The 25521-nt window shown below is 33.7% G+C and overlaps 1 protein-coding gene across 4 annotated transcripts; it reads right to left on the reverse strand.

The window, feature by feature from the left end:
- Nucleotides 1-231: 231 nt before the first annotated feature.
- LOC128168191 (substance-P receptor-like) lies at nt 232-25283 on the reverse strand. Of its 4 annotated transcripts, XM_052834370.1 has the most exons (7): nt 11063-11307; nt 10539-10972; nt 7328-7767; nt 6437-6538; nt 1297-1405; nt 1108-1162; nt 232-834 (listed from the first exon to the last, which is right to left on the reverse strand). In XM_052834370.1, exons 2-7 carry the CDS (start codon nt 10870-10872, stop codon nt 801-803), a joined length of 1074 nt encoding a protein of 357 aa, XP_052690330.1. In that variant the 5' UTR covers nt 10873-10972; nt 11063-11307; the 3' UTR covers nt 232-800. The 4 variants fall into 4 exon arrangements, with proteins under 4 accessions (XP_052690330.1, XP_052690329.1, XP_052690328.1 ...); XM_052834369.1 differs by lacking the exons at nt 1108-1162; nt 11063-11307 and adding an exon at nt 25173-25283; XM_052834368.1 differs by lacking the exons at nt 1108-1162; nt 11063-11307 and adding an exon at nt 18895-19097.
- Nucleotides 25284-25521: the final 238 nt, after the last annotated feature.

The raw sequence follows: 25521 nt of genomic DNA on the forward strand, positions 1-25521 counted from the left end.
GATATAAAAAATATTGTAAACTTTTATATTTAATCATCACAAAATATCCCAAATGTTTACAATATGAAATTGAATTGTCTATTATTCACAATTTTATGTTTGTAAGGAAAATTTTGAATCGTTATGTTCAATAACCTAGTTATTGATTTGTTTTACGTTTTTCTTACAGAAAGTCATTCCACCTAAAAATTTATTTTTACCCATTTTTAAGACGATATAAATGAACATGAATATGGTTTGATAATTTAATTTTGTTTGTAATACTTTAATTTCATTTCAGATGTCAAATGCCCATTTTTATCTACAATTAATTATAGCAGAAAATTCAACTACAAAGAATCAATTCAATAACTACCCAATTTATACATGTACGTACATGAGATGGATTGGAACAGTTTCTGCAAAAAGCGTAAACTGCCCCAACCCATTTAATATTCGTATAAATTGGAAAGCTATTATATTTATTCCTTGATTGGTATAATACATTGTAACTCACATTTATTACATAAACATTTATATATACAGAACAAACATATCACAATAAAAATACACGTACTGGTCCGCCGTCACAAACTTTCCTCATCTTTAATGTTCAGCCCAGATCTGAGATTTTTACCTATTATTTAAGCACTAATACTCGTCCTCTAAAATGTTTTGAGTAATTTCAGATTAGTAGACGAAGGGTCCAGATCTCATGGTTTTCTGTTCTTCTTTTTGGTCCTCGGACTTGCTGAACTTACACGGCAGTGTACGTCGTCTCAGAGTATGTGTTGTACACGTGCGTTAATCGTCTGCCTGGATCACCGGACAAGCGACGCCAGATGTTCGACAGACCTAAACAGTCAAAGGTAACACCGCATTCAAACTCTTCTAACGTTTAGAAGTGTACGGAATCAAAATATTTTCAAAGCATCTACATGTACATGCGCGGCGCCTACACAGCAATTACGTTTATACTCTAATTGTTGAATATATCATTGCATACAAGTAAAATGTGAATATGTTTTGAGAGAAAAAAATAACACAAAGAAAGACTTGTTAAGTTTGAGAAAGGAAAAGACAGTACATATACATTATATGAGTGTCGCGCATGCGTCTACCACATACCGTAAAGATTTGTTACGCTGCGTATCGTGGCGATCTATTCTATAATGTTCAAACCCTATATGGAGAAATATAATGTCTTCACTGACCAAATAACTTCATGTGTATATAGCTCAACCATTTTGGGTATAAACTGCTTAAGGTTTATAGGTTTCTTTTGAAGAATTTTACATGTATTTCACTGGTGTTTACCTTGCTTGAAGTTTTCATTGAATCCAGCGTAAATGATTGGGTTCAGGACACTGTTGGAGTATGCCATGGTGTAGGCCGCGAACTCAAAATGATAATACCAGTCTTCCAGCTGAAAGTCAAATACATGTAAAACTTTATTAAGGGTTATATAGATCTATTGATTTATACCGTAAAAGAAAACGATACATGACATCAAGCAAGATATCTTTTTCCATCGGGTAAAAAAGGAAACGTTAGTCCAATAATTGATGTTTTATGTTCAATGACTTCACAACTATATAGTAGTATAACTCTTAGCCTATTGCTTCAGCAAAAAAGTTCCTGAACAAAGCTTTTTCAAGATGTATACTTAATAAATGTGTTATGCATTATGTATCTTTCTTAAAAGTTGCATATTTAGTCATTTAACCAGGTGGTTGGATAAAGTTATTTCTCGAGTGACCAACTCTAGACTTATCTTAAAATCTTTCCCGGCCATTATTTAAACCACAGGAACTCTTAACTAAACTTGAGGTTTTAACGTATAAATGAAGCTTATAAAATTCCCTGTCAGTTTTCAGACTGACACAGTGAGGAGATGTTGAGCACTTTGTAATAGACAATCAATATCTGCAATGTTCGAATAAAAGATCATGCCTTTTCTAATTCATTTGTCACATACGTTAATACATGTGTTTTGGGTGCTTAAGGCAATTTTTACCGAACTATTCACGATTGATTCCGATTTGCAGCTTTGTTTTTACGTTTAGTTCATTTCAATTAGTAAGAAATGGTCCACAATTTTATCAGCATAAATGGTCCACTGATTCGCCATCACTGTTTCAACACTCGAATCACGCTTTTGGGGCAAATTACGGCAAACTTACGTGGTGAACCCTTTATCGCAACTCAAAACCACAAATTTGCAATAAAGCACATTTTCAGGATATATAAACAATAACAAATGCCATTAATTCGGAGGGTAAACAGCTGAACCAAGAAAACGTTATCGCTACATAATGCATCGATCGGACATTAGCCCAATCTTCTTTTGACATGCAACAGTAATTGTTTACTCCAAGAAAGTACTTTTCTTCAAAGAAACACAATAGAGACCTGTAGCCGAAGCTCAGTTTTATGCTTACTAACCTCTGAAGCATAAAATTTTAACAAGAGATGGAAGTGCAAATGTTTATGCAGCTAAAACCAGCACCATTATTTTTTTCAACGTTTCAAGACTATCAAAACACGAAGGTTTTCTTACAAGATTAATTTACTTCAGATTAGACATAAACATCTAATGAACCGAATATTATTAAAGAAGTACAATAAACTCCTGGGTCCATAGATATCGACGAAATGTTATTTATCCATATAGATCAAACTAAAGGTAACGTTGCGAAAAGGAAAAGCAAGTTTACAGGTAAAAATACCTGCGATACTCTATTTGCTGATCAATATAACCATTTTTACAAGACCATGGACTTTCGGTTGGACGAAGCCTTCTATTTTAAAGAGCCATGGCTGAGTGGCCAGCAATGAAATAGACAGGCCTACGTCACATCGCTGTTTCACACAACTACCCAAAGTCCAAGCTCTTGTTAAAATGGTTCTAAATTTGAAATGAGACGTATTTATATAGATCACCAGACTAAACAAATGTGGTTTGTATTATGGAAAGAAAGAGAAAAAAAGTGTTTCAGAAAAAAATTGGGAAAAGGAATTAAAACTGAATTTGTTTAGCTTATATTTTGTTAGTGCATCTCTGGATTTTCTAGTTATAACGGAGTGTTCTTCCTTAATCATTTCCCCATGGAGTTTTTATAAATTATGATATGATCCTTGAGCTTAAATTAGTATTCATTTGCATTAGATTGTTATTGCGTTGAAAAATGTAGAACTTGAATTTTATACCCCCCACCCCCAAAAAAAACAGCCTGAAATTATTTTAGAAAGACTTATCAGATGCACCAAACACTAAATTTTCCTGATTTGGATGGTAAAAACAAAAAAGAAGCCACATCGCGCATCTGAGTAACAATATCTTATCAGCTGACCTGATGATTCTATATAATGGCTCTCTAGAGTACTGTATTTATGATGCATGTCATCTCAGCAGCATTGCTCAATTAAACTAAGTAGCTGACCTCTTATTATATCAAGTACGATCTGAAAGCCCTCGACCCCGACCCTTCCCTGCCGTTATAGTACACATGGTATCTCTTATAACCAATAAGGATAGCTTGATACATGTAAGTCTTCAAGCATCTTTTTATCTAAAATTGGATATTCGGTCCCCCTCTTGTGCCCTTTTTGTGACCGTATGCAATTACGCTCCAATGAGAAATGTTCAAAATAGCTTGCTTCCGTATAAATAAATAGAAAATATAGAGAATTTTGTTCTCTGTGTTTATATAGAATTATATTTCAAAATAAACTCTTGATTTTAAAATAATCGATCCTTTCAATAAAATGGACATTTATGTTCTGAATTGACATTTAAGTAAAAGTATGTCTATACCTCTTCCTCAAATATGGCCTTTCTCTGAACTGACAAAACTATGTTATGATATTAATGTATAAATTACCTAATGTTGAATTTGCCAAAAGTAAGGAATCCATATTGATCAACGAATTGAAACTATTTTTAGAGCACAGCAATATACGGATACATAGCTAAGTTTTCAAAACTCTATTGCTATTTAATATTCCAAAACAAACATTTTCTTTATCAATTTCGACAAAATCTACGACAATTCTTTAAAAGGTTAGATTTAACCATCTAGCTCAAAAAGTAATCACATTTAGGTACGATTAAATTTTGCTTGATAATCGCGAATTTAAACATCGGATGATAACTTAGGCAATTATATGAATAAATTTTAGCTGTTTTAGATGTTGAAGCTTAAATCATAAGTAACCAGTTAAATTTGGAAAGATACGATTGAAAAGAAAGAGGTTGTACAATAGGCAGTTGAAAATTGTATGTAAGGATATTGGAGACAAAATATCAGTACATACTTAATGCTGATTTCTGCAGCATATTGAAAGACAAAGAAAATAAATATTTAAATTTAAAAATGTTACAAAAATTAACCTTTTTCTAAAACAATTTGAGTTTACCAAGCAAATCATGCATTTATTTGTATTTTTGGCAAGAGGGTTGAAACGTCTGGATGTTGATTTATAATTATCATCATGTTAACATTTGTGAGCACTGCTTCTATCACTGATCACTCATTAAATACCATAGTGGGAACCCACGGGTTTTCTATCCGTTACACTGTTGCGGTGTAAAGGATAGAAAACCCGTTGGTTCCGACGATGATTAAATACCTTTTTTGTGAAAATTAGCCACATTTACTACATAATGGATCGTAAGGTCATCTGGAAAAAAAATCAATCACCCATTGCTTTTCTAAGCGGAGACTATTGGTCAACAAATAATTTATATACATGTACACCACTATTGTCATGACTTGAATTGTTCGCAAGAGCTGCCGTGTCCCCTTGGCAACAAGCAAAGATGGCGTATTTATGTTTTATAATCAAATTATATAAGCTTTATTGAGATTGCTTGAACTACATGGAATGACACAAGAGACGGGCCGAGTTCATTAAGGGTTCATAATGCAATAGAACCATTTTAACAAAAGCTTGAACTTTGCGTATTGTGTCAAACAGCAATGTGACGTAAACCTGTCTATTTCATTGCTGGCCACTAAGTCATGGCTCTTTGAAGTCAACAATATTTGTCTGGCTGTTGAGCTAAGACTACGCAAACTTCCAACCAGCGTCATTTTAAACTGGTTTTGACGCAAGAAAAAAATAGTTACGTCAAACCGAAAATCCAAGGCCTTGCTAAAATGCTTCTAAACAGCCATACGGCACTCGTCGTCACAGAGTGTGAGAAGAAATTTAAAAAAAACCTTGGTAACAAGATATTGAAATTCTCAGTGTCTTATCAATGACCAAATAAAATGGTATATGTACTAATATAGAATATTACTTATCACCACATATATGGAATGTACTTGTAAGATTAGCTGATACATGTATTTACAAATCAAACAAAAAAATCGACATGCAAAGCGTCCAATCCAGACTTGAAATTTGTGTTGCTTGTGCTTTGAATATAAATAAAGAGAATTTATTCATTTGTTTATTGTTGTTTTCTGTTGTTAATCGTATATAGAATTTGATTTACATGTCCTCTTTAGGTCGGATATCTTTAGAAATAATTCATTTTGGAAATGGATAGGGATTGACTAAAAAGATTTTGGAAAAATTAGCGTAATGCTTCGAAGTATTAATTTTTTTTTTCGAAACTGCTTACAAGATCTTGTTCACTAACACACAAACACAAAAGACATAATTCAAAATACAATGTTAGCGATGCATGATTTAACACCCCTCCCCCAACAAATGGCGCTAGCTATATAGGGGCTAATTGTACACAATATAATAGCTTTTGTCTTTTAAAATGTCTTTGTCGTTCGAAAGATTTCATTTTCGCAAACGTCATGAAACCCTTCCACGAAAATTCATTACAAAAAGACGATACTGCGTCAAAAATTCCCAGTTGTCTGAAGTTTGTTCATTAAAAGGCCTAAGTGATGAACTAATTTCAAAGTTGATTTAAGTTCTTTTAACTTGGGAAAACAAAATACAATCTGCAGAGTGAAACAAACTGAGCAACAAGATCATCGACTGAAGGCCGAAATGAATAACAAGGATTGATGGATTTACTTCCTTAAGTTCTTTTAATCTAGTTTTGAGCCGTTGTATCATGAATTTGAATTATTAGTTACGCTCAGCTTAACCCGATGCAATTCTTTATCACAGATATCGCGTCAAGTTTCTAGCAGGAAAATCTGAGGAATTCTGCTTTAACCATACGTTACCAGATGAGTTGAAATAGTTTGTACTATTCGGGTAATCAGTTATTTGTTTATTTTGGTTCTTCTCCTTACTGCATGTCACACCAAGTACATAAATATCGCGTCAAGTTTCCATCAAAGAAATCTGATAGAGGAACTCGGATTTAACCATACGTAACTCATTGAGTTGAAACCGATTGTAGACTTTGGCTATACAGTTTTGTATTTATTGATATTTGTTTTCACTGTGTGTCACACCTGTTGTTTCTTGTTGATTTTACCTTACTTCTGTTGCCCCGGAGCTCTGTATAGAGTAACATGACCTGACATGGCAGCCAACATACACAGAAGACAGCCAGGATGGTGATCAGCATAATTATGATCTGTAATCAAACATCACAATATTACCCACAAAATCATAGCGCTGGCAAAATAACGGAACAGTCGGTCCTACGTGAGGTATTGAAGATTTTGGAGCTGTGTAACTTCGCCCAAGACGAAAATATTTCAGAAAACATATATACTGATTTGATAATGGCACGCTAGCCTAAAACTGGTCTTTCGGCTCTAGGAGTATTATCCATTGAATCTAATTGTGTTACCATCAGCTTTTGACAGCATTTTTCAACAAATACACTAAAAGGCGTGATCACTACATATATATTGGTAGATCATTTAAAACTGATCAAATGCTGCTGCTATAGTTAAGTATCAATGTAAACAGCAATTAAGATTTTTAATTTCACTGAAAATAATTGACTTAACTACAAACCTTTTATAGAGATATGTATAGCAAAAATCATAATGTTATTTACCTAAATAAAGAAAACTTATCAGTGACTTTTACATTTTACATTGTTTTCGATATTCTGTGGATTTGGCCCGGATCAAAAACTCCAAGAATCGGAGATGTTTACCGATGGCTGTTTTTCTGATCTATGCGTTATATTTTGCCATTGCGTTTACAGACAATCCTGTTTTAGATTTCGTCAAATCTGATAGTGAAAATAAATATAATTGTACGCAATACTCTGTATTCAAAGGACGAAAATAGACAATTAGAAGATAATATCTTAAATATAGAGATACTGTGTTATTGAATTTCTAAACACACCAAATTTTGTATGAACACATTGAAGTATGAAATCAAGGTATCACCATCTATACAGAACCTTTCGTTTTGTTTTGGCCTGTTGTTCGTCTCTTTTATCCATTATCTCACCAGGAATATGCGTCGTTTTCAATTTTAGTATAATAACGCCATACGCAAGGGACATAACCACCATTGGGATAAAGTACAGCACCACCGATACAGAAACAAAGTACGCTGTCCTTAAAGGCATGGTGGTTCTGGTGAAATTACCCACCACTTCCTCCTCTACTGGCCAATCGTCGTCGCACCACCGTTCTGTATGGTCCAGCCATTCTCTGCTCTTCAGTTGTCGGTAGATGAGAACAGGCAACGCAACAATGATAGAGAAAATCCAGATAATGACCAAAGAAATACTAGCTCTTCTTTCCGTCATCCGGGCTCTTAAGGCAAACACGATTCCAAAGAAGCGGTCGTACGCTATCTGTGTAAGTGACAGTACGCTCGCCACCAGTGAAAGGACTGCAAAAAATGATAAACAAAAAGCTTTCATATAATGTTTTTAAAAAATGTTGAATGCTTAATATATTTTAAAGTAAATGTATTGAGAGTTAAACGAGAGAGAGAGAGAGAGAGAGAGAGAGAGAGAGAGAGAGAGAGAGAGAGAGAGAGAGAGAGAGACGCAATATGGCGTGTTCTCCGAAAAGAAGACGGGGGATAAGATAGCGATAAATTCCAATTAAATCCATTCAAATATATTACAATACAAGTTTTCAAAAGCAAAATTTCTAACTATATTCAGTGTTTATAATATTTAACAAACGATAAGAAAAAAAATTGCTTTAAATTTTGGTGGTATCGAACCCGTAACACAAAAACCCTATATATTTAAGGTTAGTTTATATCAGGTGCTCTAACCACTGAGCCATTTCAGACACAGTAAAGCACGCTGTTTAAATACTATGTGTGACTTTGGCCATGAATTTACTGACTTGTATTATTTTTTCAAAATGTTCCATTGTTAGGACACAAAATGATATTTTTAATGTATAGTGGGTCATCTCTCCACATTTTTGTTAACTGAAATCGGTTTGTTTTCCATTAGACCTTAATAAGATTATGAGAAAAATATGGAGCACAGACCCACTCCATGAAAGAAAATGCTTTGAAGTTCTAAAAAATGACACTATTTGCAGGATTTGATACGTATACGCCTGTTTGAGGCGACATATTCCAAGTATTGAACATATTTATAGGTTACAAATCAATGATATGTTAAATATATATTGTTTTAAATCGGGGTTTTTTTTTTTAAATATATCAGATTTATTGATATTTTAATTTGTTAATAGCTTGTCCGACCGTGTATGGGCATTTAACACGCCTCATTCACCCATCTTCTTTTAAAACATTCCCAATAAAACTGAATGTTATGCATTGGTTCATCAGTGTTTTAGGACTGGGTTTTGACTTGTAATTTATAACTCGACAACTTGGCACGAACTCCCACCACTATCGTGCCGCCATTTGTAGAGTCACTGACTTGCTCCCTAGTGTCCCTGTATTCTGTGGTGAAATCTTGTACAAAAGCAGTGATTTAGCATGTACCACATATTGATTAGGGTAAAGTCTTTCACCAGATTAAGAAACCAGCACGATTGTTTTAAATGGAAAAATTAAAAACCTTAGAACTGAACTGGGGATTTATTTACTGTTGCATATCTCTAAGACAATTAAATTATTTGTTCTCATTAGTGTAAAACAACAACCAAATAGTTCAACTTATTTATAAATGACCGTTTTATGGGGTTTTTTCTTTTGGTTCTCAAAAATCTTCTGCTTCAGGTTGGTTTGCATGTGAAACTATACTGATCATTACATTTACACTGGAAATTGATTAATGGTTCTGTTTATTCCATTACCGCTATCGCCTGCCATCTTGAAATGTTTTTGTTAATTCGGATAAGAGGGGACTTAGTATCAGTGAATGTTAATAAGCACTGTAATGTTCAGAACTACTTGTTGAAATTGCCATTTGTTATCAGTACAATCGGTTTTATTTCAAAACACTGTCACGCCACGCAGATATTTTTATTTCAGCATTATGCAGTTTTTTGCCAGAATCATAAAAACCCATTTAATGAATTAAAATGTTAGCACATAATTTTAATACTTTTCTCGATATTAGTAACAATGATAAATCTGTTTCTATTGTATTAAGGTTTTTAGTAGTTTATGATCTGCGAAGTAAATGAAAAACGTATTAAACACCAGTACAAGCTCTCGTTTTGCTACCGAACAGCAGTAATCGTGGAAGTAGGTCTCTTGTTATTTGTATTTAGAGGTGACTGTTTCAGTCATCTGCCCCGACAAAAACACCACTAACAATAAGTTAAGTTATGAATTCATCATATGAACGAGCAAGCTACACGGGATCAATGAGCTTTTAAACGAAAACAGATGTCTGAGCTGTAAAACTCTTTGTATGCAATAACACTGGTTAAGTGGCTCATATCATTGAGAGAAAGCTCTTTACTGTGGGGTTAAAATGATATCTGATGCTTTGTTTTGTATCGTTATCCTTGTTTTCTGTTGGTTCCTGTCATTTTGGTTTTTAATTATCAAGATTTTGTTACATTCGAAAAAAAATCTGCAATAATTAGATGTATCTGCAAAAACTCGAATCGAACACGCGCTATTGTTTTATCATTCCCCTCATTTGATTTTTTTTTAATGGAAAGCGTTTATACTTAGATAATACACACTGTGCCAAGTTCTGCCGCAGATATGTAATTATTCCACTCCCTTACGCACAATTATATATATTAGATATATTATTTGTTGTATAATTAATAGCTAAAAATAAGTTAATGAAATTTTGGAAATTATTTAATAGCGACTTTAGAGTACAAGATCCCTTTCTCTATTGACGTCAATTGTTTTTTAGATCTACAGAGAATATTTCAAATTGGTTGTGGATACAAGCCCTAATAATGTATCCAAAGACTTGGAAAAGAACTGCTTTAGATATGTGCAAGAATTAAATATCTTCAAAACAAATAGAACAAATTGTTATATCAGATTGACAGAACCTGAAAATATACATTTTGCGTGTCAGAAGTTAAGACTGAGGTTTACAAGGATCAGTCATAATTTGTGAAAAGTTGTTTTCATTGAAAACAGATGCATTCCATAACATTAACGTTAATTCTGTAGTCATTATCGAAATACTCTGCATTGCTGTTTGCTCGATAAAAAAACCCCAAAGGGTACATCTACATGAGTAAAATTACCTTTTGTGAATGTATTCAGCTTACAGAAGAACGCCCCTAAGATCCACCCCTCGGTCAGGTTATCCACTAGCGTGACCCACGTACAGGTCAGTGTGACCATTAGATCCGCCACCGCTAAATTCACTATGTAGTAATTAGTAACCGTCTTCATGGTTTTGTTTTTCATCACAATGACAATTATCAGAACATTCCCAAATAACGATGAAATTGTGATAATTCCATAAATTACAGATTTCACCACCATTTCCCATACTGGAACCTCTTTTATGACACCGCCGTATGGGAACTTTTCGTACGGGAAATTTTTCAAATCATCATCCATTGTAGTTTCCATTAGAATCGGACTTCTGATTTAAATTTTATTCCTCCAGATCCCTGTATTCTTTAGTTGCTCCCGCTCTTCACATCCTTAAAGGCACCATGATCAACTGAGGCTGCAATACAAATAATTAGATATCAGATTCGATCCCTCGCACAGACAAGAGGTGGACATGGGAAAAAAACAGAGTCCTTTCAGACTTTACCTTTTTACTATCACCGATATTCTGATTCGCTCACACGCTTGCTACAACATAATTAAATTTATTCAGCGTCTGAAAGCCAGCAGCAATAATTAACAGCCTGATTGGTTCATTATCTGAGACTGGAATATCCTAGGTATATCTTTTCTGATTTATTCTTCGGAGACGTCATAACCAGCCCTTATCTGTACAAAGATCTTTGATAAGTTTTTAGAGTATTTAGCAAGCGTGGAGTAACAAATTCCTGCAATCAGAAAGGTGGAGAGAGAACAGACCTTGTAAAACTGTTTTATCAACAGTTTATGCTTTAGTTACAACTGGGTTGTAGATCGTCTTTTAACTGATATATCATGTTAGTTTTCTCTGTGATTTAGCGCAAAAATTTAAAACGTTTATGTGTCAGCTCATTTGATAACCAGTTATAACATGTTAACTTAAGTTACGTTTTTCTTTTTAAAACATTTTTTTCAAATTCATTTTTTTAATTTAATTAAAAAATAATTTATCTCAATATATTATGTCATAACGGAAAAAATGAATGTATTCTTTCCGCATTCTTTAACATTGTGATAATCAAGATGAAGTGTTTGCCAAAGACATATGTCTTTGCTCAAATCCAAAGTGTCGAAGATATATACACTGTACTAAAGGAGTCAGAGTACAGAAAAAACGGGTACATTTATATATATTTCTATCTTCCGCCATCCATCTTTTACAATGTAATTGGGCCTTTTGATAATGGACAAAGAAGCATTGCGATCCTTTAAGATAAAACAAAAAATATCATAGACCTACTCACATTCGCTACTTTCAAGGAAAGCAATACCACCAAAGCTTTAATTTTCTTTCTAGAAAATCATCCTAGCGAAACCTAAAGAAACAACTTGTCATCTGTACTGAATCTGTCAAATCAAAGAGTTAGGTGCATCAGCATTACATATATGCATGTTGAAAAAATCTCAAAGAGCTTTTGAGGTACGGTACGAAATTTCGAAAAACAACTTTGATTTGGTAAGTTGCGCAATAAAATCATGGTTCGCGCACTTCTTGCAGACGAACGCATTAATTGATCAATGGCACTATCGAAGACATTTTACTAAAAATCAATTAATTATTCAAAACTCGTTGCAATTTGCTAATATTAGGAGGTAAAATTTAATGAATTTTCAATAGCATACCCCTGCGCGAGATTTAGTAGCATAGCGACGATTCAATGAGTAACAGATTTGTGAACTAGTAAGTTTCTCCACATCTGCGTTTGAAGCTTTTCCAATACGCCATTCGTCCACTCAATGAACCACCAGTCGTTTATCAAGTTACTCCTTGGCGATTTAATTATTCTACACCTTTCAGGATCCACTGAAATCGACATATTTCAACTCCCACAAGCATTGGCTTAATGTTTGCTGATGACGTCACAAAACTTTCCTAAAAAAAACTCCCTTAATCAAACGATATCTAATAAATTTGAATAAGTAACACATGAATACTAGTTATGTGTCCAGCTTTTTCACTTCTATCAGTCTCTCTTAGCCGTGACAAAAGATGTTGTGAAATCCTCGCTGATAATGACGGTTGCATGTACCAAGAATAAAGGATTGCGTCACTATTTACTAGTTTATGGGAATTGTAACAACTTATAAGCCTGTTTTTTAATGATTTATGTAGGGTTTGTAAAAGCTATCATCCTGACCACCTTTTAGCTTCTTGCGTAACGAGAAGTCAAAGTAGTGAAAATACTTGTAGGGTTTGATTTTTGTAAGATTATTTATTGCTTCACCAATGTCTGAGCATCAGCAAACTTGTTGTCAGCATATCTAAAGGGATAGTCCCCAAGATATTTTCATTATCAAAAATGATTCCGGTATTTTAGTGTGTTGAATTTTATTATATCAAATCCATTCCAGCAAAAACCCAATAGCTAACTAGCTAAATAAATTGTTGTCAACTACACAGAAACATTGGCCGTACTTCACCCCCCCCCCACCCCCCATCATTTATGTTTAATTGCTGCTGTGTCGTTTCGTAGTGTCGATATTTAGAAACTTTTCTAACGCATAGACTAATGAGCTTTGCTGCGAATTTTAGGTATTATTTTCGTTTCAAACAATCGTATAATTAGGATACGTTCTAAGCTCTCAATGAATGAAAATCGGCATATATTCTTATTTCTTCAAAATATCATACAATTATATTACTTTGTGAATTCAATTAATCTTATACATTAATTTACACATAAACAGATCGAGACCAAATACATGTGACATATCCATTCTGCCATATTATCTATTTAATTCTAAGGTATTTTATCACTCAAACTTTTAATTTTCGCAATCAGAACCTCAAAGAAGGTTTGATTTCTTGTTGTGAGCTGAATTTCATTTTCAATGTCAGAATATGCTACATGTGGCAACAGCTCTGTTCAAATGAAAGTAGTCTACATTCATTCACTCACATGTTAATAAAACTTTTGACAGAATCGTTTCTAGGTTTAATGAACATAAACTAAGGTCAAGTAAAGCTAAAGATCACTGACCCGGCGAATGCCTGATAAAGCATGTATGACGACGATAATAAGTATAGAGTTCACTGTAATAAAGATTTAGGTGAAATGTCAACGAACAAACCGGCCAACCTTTGCCAATTTAGTTGAAACAATGCTCACATCGTTACAGATTATCTGCTACGTAGGAAGGGCACTTCTGGTGTGATGTTAAGTCATAGAGTATTGAATAGTTACTAAATTGCTGTACTTTATCATTCAGTCGTCTCCAGAAAATTCTTGGTAGAGGAGATATATTCTTCGTATAATTGAACGTGCTTGTATTTGCATTCCAAATTGACAGGAGTCAACGTCAGCCATTGTTCGAACACTATTGTTTACCACGAGGAAAACAGAACTCAATTGTTACAGCAATCAACACAAATCAAAGTACTTAAAGTACTGAATGCGCACGTTGTACACGTAACGCGTAACGTAACGTTCTCGAAAACGCGTAGATAATAATACCCATTTAAATATTGACCTTTTTCTCTTTAAAAAAACTAAATTTGCAAATACAGACGATTTTGTCGTGGTAATGAAGTGACATAACCGTATTTTGTATCGATGCCAATATGCGATATCCACCATGCTACAAAATGATAACAGATATGGCCCACCGTTCTAAGGGGTTATTGGTTATTAATTATGGTACAAAATCTCCTTATGATACCCTAGGATTCGATCAATGCAATTTCCGTGAGGGAAGTTATCTCCGGTCCACACAGACACATTTCCAATGCATGTCATGGGCTCATTTACTGTTCCCATAACAATTCTACGGGTTTGTTGAAACAATTATTGAAGACAGGTCAAATAAACCAACAACGATTCCTAAGGAGACCCCGGTTAAGTGTTCAGAAACCCCCTGCACGCACAGAATATTCAGAATAGTGACCTGCTTACTACGGTATGATGCAGTGTATATTTAATAGTTATCGTTGACCACCCACTGTAAAAATTATCCCAGGCATTTTAGTATGCCATAATCTGATGACAGTCATAAAACATATTTTTTTTAAATCAATATGTAAATTTTTATACCAAAAAATATATATTGGTCAAAACACCATATTACAGCTGGTATTTTCAACTACTTTTGTAATAAATTTCGAACAGAAAACGATAGGAGTAAACCAAAATAAACGATGAAAGTCAACAATGTATAAAAAAGCGTATTAGGATCGGTCCTTATTTCATTAGCTGAATTTGTTTTATCATCTTGTCATGTACTACATGAAGTTGAAATTTTTTAAATGTATGAGGTCATGCAAAAAGAAAACAGCACATTATAGGTTATTAGTAAAGAAGGGTTTTTTCAGATTTTTTATAGTTTCAATGAAATAAAATGAATAAATACAAATGGTTATCAAAAAAAATATATACTTGAGTAGTTCTGTATGCTAAAAACTGTTCGCTGTTTTTCATTTGTAAGTACTCTTTATGGATATTATTCCATCGTCTTTTAAAACAAGTTAGTTGCAGCGCAATAACCACTCTTTTCAAACAGTAAACTACAGAAAGTGCGAGTGGAAATATGTTTAATGTTAAGGTTAGTGCACACTTTGCAAAATTGACTTGTTGAATCTGAGATACATATCCTCTTAATGTTTGTATACATTTCGAGTAAATATTGACAATGATAAATCATTTATAACTGATATTTTGTTCAACTCTTCCTGACAATAAGATTTATTCCAAGCATTTGTTTAGAGTTTGAAACGTAGGTGAATCCAACTTTTGGGTAAACAGAGATAATCTAAAGTATTATATTCATGACATGTTTATATAGAAATTATCTCTCCAAGGTTTTGTTCAGATTTGTTTTACCTCAGGAATTTTCAGTCTAAGTCGGATTTATGAAAAAATAAATATTTCTCTAAAGCTTGTAAAATTTGTTGGCACATGACATGTACATGTATTAAATACATGCAGTGTAACTTATTATCATTTTAAAGAGTTATTCATTCATGAAAGAAGAATCACGTCGATTTTTAAATCAAATAAATATCATATTTATATACGTCAGTACATCTATTGAAAAAGAAGGCGCGCCTCCCTTCATTGTATCGGAAAATATTTCCGGATTGCTAGAAAGGGTCTTGCAATCTAGTATGTAGAATCGTGCATTCATTCACAAAACGTTATGTTTACGTCCCCGACATAAAAGCTTATTTTCTATCTATCCCCGATAGAAAGCAATCCAAATGGTCAAAGACAGAACAGCAATAAGCTTCTAAAGCGAGACTTTTTGTCATTTCGGTGTAATCTTCACTATCATCAGGCCTGACAGCGCACGGCCCAAGTCCTCGCACAAGAGATACTTACAAGATGCGGTCCCCATTATCATTACCGAAGATAAACAACATAGAAGGGGTTTTGAGATAACTATACGCGGCTGCGATAAGTGCTGCGGCGACGCTTTGATAACGGCCTTGTGAAGTTGACAGATAATACTATAGAGTTTAGTTTGCGGTCCCGTACTCTAGCGTTAAAACAATTATCTTTACATTGCAGATCTATCCATACCAATAGTTAATCAAACCGATTCACCGGCAATTTTACTTCCTACTGTGATTTTGTAAAAACAAACATCGAGAGTTTGTTTTACTCGTTCACAAGTTTCCAGCGTCAATTAGTAGAGTCTGATTACAAAACAAAATTGAAATCAATAAAAACGTAAAACGCGATAAACATATGTGAATGCTATCAACAATGCTGATTGGTTTAATATTGTTTTCTAACTAAATAATAACTTACAAATTCAAAATAAATTGTTTCACAGTTTCCAGCATCATAAAGAAGTGATTACGAAATAGATACCCGAAACTCCAACCATAGCCCCAACCCTTCGAAAAAATTAAAGTTTGAACTTTTTAGATTCAAATTATCATTTAATTTATTTTAAATATTTCATGTTTTGAAATTCACAATTCTTTGGTTTTATCTATGAAACTAAAATAAATGTTAAACGCATATGGTTTAGGTGTTTGAAATATTTCATAATTTAAGATTAATGGCGGAAACATCCCCGGAATCCGCTATATCAGTCAGTCGTTACTTTAGTGTAACATTAAAAACAATCCTCAAGAAAACATTATTTATAATTAAAGGAGCGCTTTACTCTCGGGTAGTGATGTTTCATATCTCGAGGTCACTGAAGGGCCAGAAACGGAAAATCAATGAACATATCCTGCACTATTACCATTAATTAGATTAATTAATCATTGCAAAACCTTTAGGAATAAAGGAAACTTCTCAGGAACCCCTTTATACCAAATTAATCTAAAAACATCTTGTAAGTAAATCGGTCAACATTTACTTAATCCTTAATCAAAAAACAATGCATACTAAAAATGTTTTATGTTTTCCGGATATGATATACATGGCCGAATTTTGTTTTAACACGTGATCTTCGAATCTTAGAGAGCTTCCTAATTCTATATATGGTTTATTCCACAGATTATGAGCAAAACAGTTTACTTAAAAGTACTCGTTCAAATCGGATGTATCATAAGAAATGTCGTTTAATTATACCATACTGTTTGGGCAGGTTGAATGCTAGAGTAGTAAATCGGTTTGTCTAATTTTTGTCAAAATATACAGTTTGTATACTGATCATATAAAAAGATAATGTTAGCATGCCATTTGCCAACACGAAAAATTACTAAATTTTCTGAACATGAATTAGCAAATGCTCCACGTGCAACATCGTTTACGTGGGAGGCAATATCTAAATGTAACACAGCTGTCAGCTACTGTATATCATTTTCTTTTTTTATCATTTTTTTTTTGTGAATACAACTTTCAATTTCTTAATGACACATTTTAGTTTGCTTATCAATTTAAAAATGGTTTTACGTGAATAATATATCTAGAAATATTTCTGCGATAATTTTATTTTGATGTTTTTTAGTCTCGCAAAATAACGCGTTAATAAGAAATGAAATGTAAAATTTGAATGTACCACAACGATGCAAATACGTATATACACTCAAGTTTACAAATACACTGAGATCCCTTTCCATGCATACTTCATATGTCTGTACCATCGTGGAAACTACAGACCAGTATCGCATAAGCTTAAGGTGGAATAAAACACCCGGGAAAAATCACTCAAATTAACAGTAAACTATTTGATTTTGAAAGATATGATGATAAATAAAATTTGCATATGTCAAATAAGCTAAAAAAATGCAGTTTGGGGATAAAAAATTAATGTTTTAAAAACTAATTCAGATAGTATCAACAAAAGCCCCTGCAGGATTCGAACTAGCGATGTACGGATGATAGGCCCGACACTTTATCCACTTGGCTTCATGTAGGTTGTAAGTTACAAGGTGCCGTCGATATGTCGTTTCGATCACAGGTCAGCCATTTTGTGATGACGTGTTACTAGTATTCCACCTTAATAACTGTATAACTTTCTCGGTTTCATGAGTATTCATTACACGTATTTTTTTATTCCACCAAGAAAGCGGAACTATGTACTTGGATATATGGAAAATCATCTTACAAAACTTTGCTAGTTGGTGAGCACCATTTCGCATTAAAAAGAATAGTGAGATTTTCTTTACCAAGTAAAAACTTAATCTGGCACTACTTTAAAAAAAAGAAACGAAAATAATATTGTGGGCGTCACCATGCAGAGCCTGAAAGCTTAAGCTGAAATGGAAGTGGATATACACGACGACTTCATATTGTACAAAGTCCACAAATTGTAACTGTCATATGAAAGTACTTTTGTTACTGTCACCCCCCACATCCCTTGGATGCCCATATCATTTATCATATTTATTTAAAAAATTCTTACAACCAGCTTGCTTCAAGAAAGTAATATATAATAATACATTTACGATAATTATTCGTCATATTTTTGACAGCTGTTTTATTAACTCCTTGTTCTTCGTTAGAAGTTATATTATTAGCTTTCGACCTCTAATATTACTCCAGAGTGGTCACCCGAGGTCATGGCATCAGTCTATATTGAATAACCATACAGAGATTTTACGTCTGGTATTCCCAATTCATTGATTTTGTGTCGCAGTGATTTAATTAGTTTTTAAGAAATTAACCTAATAATTATGCAAATGTTATATTGGACACATATTCACCATTAACTATTAGTGAAATGCAACAAATTGAGTCGTTTTTTGCTCCGCTTGTCAAGCGGAAACAAGAATGGGAAATTATGGAAAACCAGGTAAAATTGAATTTTCGAAGAGACCATCTTCGAAAGAGGGTAAAATTCAAAAGCAATATATTTGCGTTATTTTTTAAAGCTAAAACTTACCCCCTATTGAAACCGTAACATTAATCACTAAGTTTCCACGTAACTGTTTCATAGATATTCACGATTTCAGATCTTAAATGCTAATAGTCACGTGACTACGATTTCCATATTTTATACATAGAGAATATTGATGACCAAACAGTTCTGTTACGAAGCGGCAAGATCAATTCCTCACATTGAAACTACATGCAAACACGTTCATGTCTTCAAGCGCTACATCTTAGTTAGTAACCCTGTAAATAGGACACGGATTATTATTGGAACAGTCCTTATGTGGACAATGACACTGTCATGTATATAACATTTTTATCTTTTATTAAGTGTAGGTTGAGTGTCTGTCATCATGCGGATCGCTTCACCGAAATTCTGCTACTTTTCGCGTCTCAATTTCGTAACTAACGAACTCTCATTTAATTCCAAACGAATCGGTATTCGTTCTGAAAAGTGCATGACAGTACTATTTGAAAATCTAAATCAATAGGCACAACATGAACCCTAAGTTTCTTCTGAACAAATAATCGAGTCAAAATAAGATACTTGTATTTTGTACAGATATTGCAAGATTGCGGAACTGTTGAGCAAGTTATAGCGATAAAAGATTGGGAGTAGCTCAAATGATCTCAGCAATGAGCAGGAGCATCGCGAGGATCAGATGTAGATAATCACTGCAGTGTTGTTATAGAAGATTTACTGCTCTGCTGTTATCATATAAACTCCTGAACAAAGCACGAAGTACGCACACAATCGGGAACCGCACGTAGATATAGTTAGGCTGTTACTCTCAAAATCTGTGTTTTCATACATTTCATTGCCAGTAAAGACATATGTAGTGTTATATGCTGTTGTTGTTCATGCTGATAATGATGGCTATGATGGTAATGTTCGTTAATGACGACTGAGTAGCTGACATTGACATAACCACGACTCGTTGACACCGCAATTGAGCAAAACAACACTTTGTTAAACAAGAAATGATAATATTTATTTTTTTTGTAATTTTATTTTTGTTATTTTATTTTATTAGCATTTTATTATATCATGTTTTGGCAAGTAAAGTTACTATCACCTTTTGAAAACCATTCCTTCTCATTTTCCTCTTTATGTCAACAAGTATGGCATCAACCTACATACACATTTCGACAGTTAACAAGCCTATCAATAATAAGTGGAGATTTTATGACAGAAATATAATCTAGTTATGATTCTATCTCTGGATTGACGGGGAGTTGTGAAAATACCAGATTTTGGAGTGTCAAGTAAACCCAAAATTGCAAGTATAATTGATGGTGCAAGTACAATACAATTTACTGATAACGCAGGAATGATGGAAGCCGTATAGATAAGACGACATAAAAATGGGGGTTTTAGAATCCTTATATTCTTTTGACAGGATATTGAGTCCATTGATTCTCTGATTAAAAGGGCCATAAGGACCCTGACAAGGCGGTTCCTGTCAGCCACAATGTGATGTTAAGCTGACTAAAAGGTAACCTCTTATCAGTTTTCCTAATTATTACAGTGCCAACTGACATATCTGTTCATTTCCTTCTTAATTTGTTCGAAACGTTGATTTGAAACAACACGAAAACCTGCAGTTGTAGGACTCTTCGTTTACCATTGGCTGATTTTCCAATCCTATTTTCTTTTCTGCCTCAAGAATTGTTCCTTCGGGTTTTAATACCTCTTCCGGTAAAACATCTGATGACTGGGGTCACACAATTTGTCAATACGCAAATGTAAGGACGAAGGAATAACCAAGACTTCAAGCTTCTTTATTGCCTTCATTTGAACCTAAAACCGATATCATCCTTGTAGAAAGGGGCATAAAACACTTATCAAACACAAAAAAATCTTTCTGCAACATTGGCCTCCTGGTGTTTAATTGCGAAAAAAAGTGACCAACTACTGTTGTAACCGACAAAATGTACAGGTTTTTGTCATTTGGAATTCAGAATATGCAATTGAGAAACGTATGAGCATAGATTTTTATGAGGAAAACCACATAGGCATTCGCAGGAAACGTTCGAATTTCAATTTAAAAATGTTAGATGCACCATATTCTCTGAATCTCAAAAAGTATTATCAACTTTTTGATGCAGAGTTGCGCTAATTCTATTGTACCTTTGAAACTTTTCTGTACCTTAACACAGTTAGATATCAACATTTTAAGAAAACTTAGGTTAAAAACCTTTCAGTTTTACAAGGCAAATAATCTCTCTCTCTCTCTCTCTCTCTCTCTCTCTCTCTCTCTCTCTCTCTCTCTCTCTCTCTCTCGTTATGTTTAATGTTTAGTAACTTTCGGCCAAGATCAGAACCCTAAAACTGCAGGATAGTCTTTATATGCAGATTTTATACAATGATCTAGTTTTGCAGTGCAAATGATTGAAACATGTGCTGAACAAAAGTTACTTTCCTCTCCATTAAAAAATATCTAGATATCTTCAGCTGCAGGGAAACAATATAATTTCAAGTTCGTTTTGTTATATTTGATTAAAATTATCGTCGATAACAAATTTAGTCCTTAATCTGATAAGAGAGGAATGTAATCCTCACGACATTCGATTCTTTGCTGGCTGTTTTTGACGTCTTCTTTTGGGTAACGCAGTATACTCTATCTAAGAATGGAATGAATACCAAGTCTCGTCCGCAACGGGTCTTCACTTGTTCATCCACGATGCATTCGTTTGGTTATTGAATAGAAATTCCTGGGACTCTGTATAATAAAACAGAATTGTTCGCAACAGGGTCCTTTCTTTGCATCGTGTATAAATTAACTTCTGTGCAAAGAATTTAATATTTCCTTTTCCATGGAGAATTCGTTTTTTGCAGGATATTTTAATATCAACAAAACATCCATCGCTGTAGATTTCTGGCGCTATTGCAACATAGTCTCTACAGTAACACAATGAGAATGGGAAACCAACGCTCATTTTCATATGAGTCCTCGCCAGTTCGGCTGATTATATGAAATATCGACAACTTCAACTTATTTTTGCCTTTCTTGTATTTACCTAATTAGGATACAGATTACCGAATCGTGACTAAAATGAATATAAAAAAAAAATTACCAAAGAAACAAAGACATCCAATGAACATTTAGGTGCAAATACTTGCTTCATAGTTGCATCTGTGACACTACAGAATTCCTTTTTTTCGTTATGCTCATTTTTGCTGTTTTTGCGATAATTCTATTATTAAAAGGAATTTATTTCTGTGCGATATTCAATAAGAGCATTCAAATTGCAAAAAGTATCTTTGTAAAATAAATTACATAACAAACGAAACAACTATCAAGGACTGGTTGACTTTCTGAGTACACGTTGAATGTTTATAATAGAATAACAGTCGAAACTTACAAAATTTTGAGGTTTGGGATGTATTCAGCCTACATGGCCCTCAAGACAATGCAGGTCATTTTCGTCTGTTTAACTGCATTTATTACAATCTACCATGTCCAACTTTTAATGCCACCATGCATTAACTTGCCTTATCAAACTTTTAATTCTAAAACAATAGTTCTATGGATTTCTGCGACTGGTAAAAGAAAACAAAACAAACTGATTCTCACTGGTTTGCCTCCTGATACTAAACATTAATGATTTTTTCGTTTTGATACATTTTGTTTAAAATGATTTGTTTTTAACTGCATGGTCAGTTTTCTTGCTCATTCCTTAAATTCAGAATAACTGGAATCGTTTTGTGAATGAATGCAATCACTTGATAAATAGCATCGGCAACTTTTGTAATAACCTTTTGTATTTCCCCACTCTGTAGTACTTCGTAATGCCGTAAATTGGTGCGATTTTATCATGATCATATTTCTGCACCTAAATTTATGCAGATTGAATTCTACATTGTTAAACGAACAAACATCAAAAAAAAATTTAAATTCGATTTCACTGTATTTGCAAAGACACTATCAAGAGATTTCACGTCGGGCTCGTGCAGACTTTGTGTGTTGTTTGGGATCAAATCGATCACTACTGTCCAGAGCTGAATATTTTTTTTCCCGTTTAACAAGAATTTCTGTATTATCTTTTATTTAGCATTCGGAACAAATATCGGTACAAAAATGAATGTTTATTAAGCCTAATCATCACAGACAAAAACGTCTAAGAAATAAAACTAAATCGGGTTAGGGAGACCTGGTGCCAAGGTTCTTTGCGCCAAACCGTGTAACATATAACTATATACGAGCCGAACACGATGCTATCCTGGTCCATATAGAATATGATCATTATAGTTGCATGCTATATTAATATAGACCATTCTACTGGCTTTGTCCGGTCTTTCAAAATTCCAGGAAATGGTTTTATACCTACAAGTCTTCTTGGTTGATTCTGAAGACAAAAATCATGCATTTTTATAATTTGAAAATACTAGACTTTGACCCGTGCGTGCATGGGTTGACATTGCATATCGGACATTTACGAAATAGGTACATCGACACACCTTATTATTGACATTTACATAACAAAGCTATAAGCCTACAATAATGCTATTAATTTCACTACACTTTCCTTAGTTTGAATAATCCAACTGTGTCTCGGGAAAGGCCCTCGTCGCAGTTAAGAATGCCTCCCTTATACCCGTAATGTAGCAGAAAATTGCAGAATCTTTCCGGAACGATTTTGGAGAAAGTTAATGAAGTTGCATTGAAAATAACAGTCAAATTCATCACAACAAACCTTTTTGAGACTGCAAATACCTTTCAACTAAAAATTTTAATCCATAGAATGGAAGAATTCAACACCTTTTCACCAGCGTACACGTATTTTCTTTGTAAAACTGGGTCCGTAGGACATTATTCATTTTTACGATAAAGCATACTCTATCTTCACTCTCCTAACAAATATAATGTAACTTTTTTGCATGTAATCAAATATTTTTCTCATCACGAAGACAAAAGTAAATACTTAGTTGAAATGTATATTTGTTATTTTACACTTTCTCTCATGAGAAATCATTAATATATATGAACAGATTAAATAGCAAAAGTCCAATGAAAATTTACCCGTATTTGTATTATCATTTCTGAGTTTATTCATGCAGATGTGATATTGTGGAAACATAAACTAAAGATCCCGTTAGCGTGAATGTATTGCGCAAGCGCAAGATTGTAGAATCCAAAAAATCCAGGTGATTTCCGGGATTTTTTTTTCGTTGATCATTAATTAGCGAAGCTTAACTGAAAAAAATAAAAACAAGTTGGTAATCTTCAAGTACCAATGATGTTTAAAATATATAAAACAAAAGACAGTATTCTTCCGATTTCTCGGTATTAAAGACCAAAAATTCGAGTCTATTATTTTAATATAGTTGTATAGATTTAATACGTTAGATTCTGGATGTCCATTGCATGATATAGTACACCAATGACCCTGGTCGTGCTAGCACCGACTGAGCCTATTGGTAATAATTGATCATGAAAAAATATCGACGCCCCGAATAAATCAGTTGAAAGCGAGATAACTCTTTAATATTGGCCAGCGAATTTTTTTTTGGGCAGCATCCGATGTTTAAAGTTACTTCACACTCATTCATATTGTGAATAGGATTAACAGGTTAATTAGTCTAGGTTTTATTGTTAAGATCCGCCTCGTTTAAATCACATCACGGGTAACGTCTTATTTGGCTATAATTTTTAAGGCGATTAAAAGTCACATGCATATCAGAACAAACTTTTATTTAAACTTATGTGTTAAGTATACAAATATAAGTACAAAGCCTTTCAAAATTTATACACGAAACACTTCATTTGATTGTATGACATCACTAACAATGCACTTCCCGCCTTTATTCCACTTAAATGGCCAAAAATTAATTTTGTGAAGAAAGCATGGGCCTCTTGTGTCGACTAACATGAAATCAGTATATGGTACGGTATTTATTTTATGCTAGTGATACAAATACTTAAAATACGATGTGGTAAACGCATGCAGCCATCGTTTCTCCCTAAAAAAATGAATAAAAGTTTGCGATGTCGATGACGTCATATTGCATCAAACGGATAGTTTTAACATTAAATTCATTTAATACAAGATGAATTGAAAGATATTTCCAAATTTCAGAGGTAAACATTACAGTATTTGTTCTAACATTCCCACACAATCAGCAGATAAATGAAGCAGATGGAAAGAGAGAGAGCGTATCTCATTAAATCCAACAACTCTGCAACCGCGATAACCACTTTTGCATGAAGGTGTAAATATTTATTGGATTGTGCAATTAGGTCATGGTTAGCAATGCAATGCAACAAGATGTTTTAAGATACTTACGATTAATTGTGTTTCTAGATCCAACACTGGTTTTATTCTCTCCTGTCTTTCCTCTCTTGATGATTTCTCTCACCTAATATATCTGACTGCTCTGGTGTCCAATTCTAAATGAGCTTCTAATGTGTAATAGTTCCACGCAGAACTCCTAATCTCTCGCACATTTTTACTAATTGCTCATGCAAACTGTGTAATTTTCGCAAAGAAAATGGAATAATTAATGAAAGCACAACAATGCGTCTGCAGTTTATCATATTTCATAAACAAATTTTGTCTCAGTACATTGAGGGGATCTAATGAATATTTTTGTCTTAATTATAATTCTTCATGAAAAGATTTGCAGTTGAAGTGT

The sequence above is a fragment of the Crassostrea angulata genome, chromosome 10 (genome assembly GCF_025612915.1).
Source record: "Crassostrea angulata isolate pt1a10 chromosome 10, ASM2561291v2, whole genome shotgun sequence".
NCBI classification, from domain to species: domain Eukaryota; kingdom Metazoa; phylum Mollusca; class Bivalvia; order Ostreida; family Ostreidae; genus Magallana; species Magallana angulata.

Coding starts and splice junctions, on each gene's coding strand:
- LOC128168191 (XM_052834369.1), bottom strand. CDS start 10,872: ATGGAAACTACAATGGATGATGATTTGAAAAATTTCCCGTACGAAAAG. Junction 6,539..7,327: donor AGGCCAAAACAAAACGAAAG/GTTCTGTATAGA, acceptor GTTTGATTACAG/ATCATAATTATGCTGATCAC. Junction 835..1,296: donor CAATGAAAACTTCAAGCAAG/GTAAACACCAGT, acceptor TTGACTGTTTAG/GTCTGTCGAACATCTGGCGT.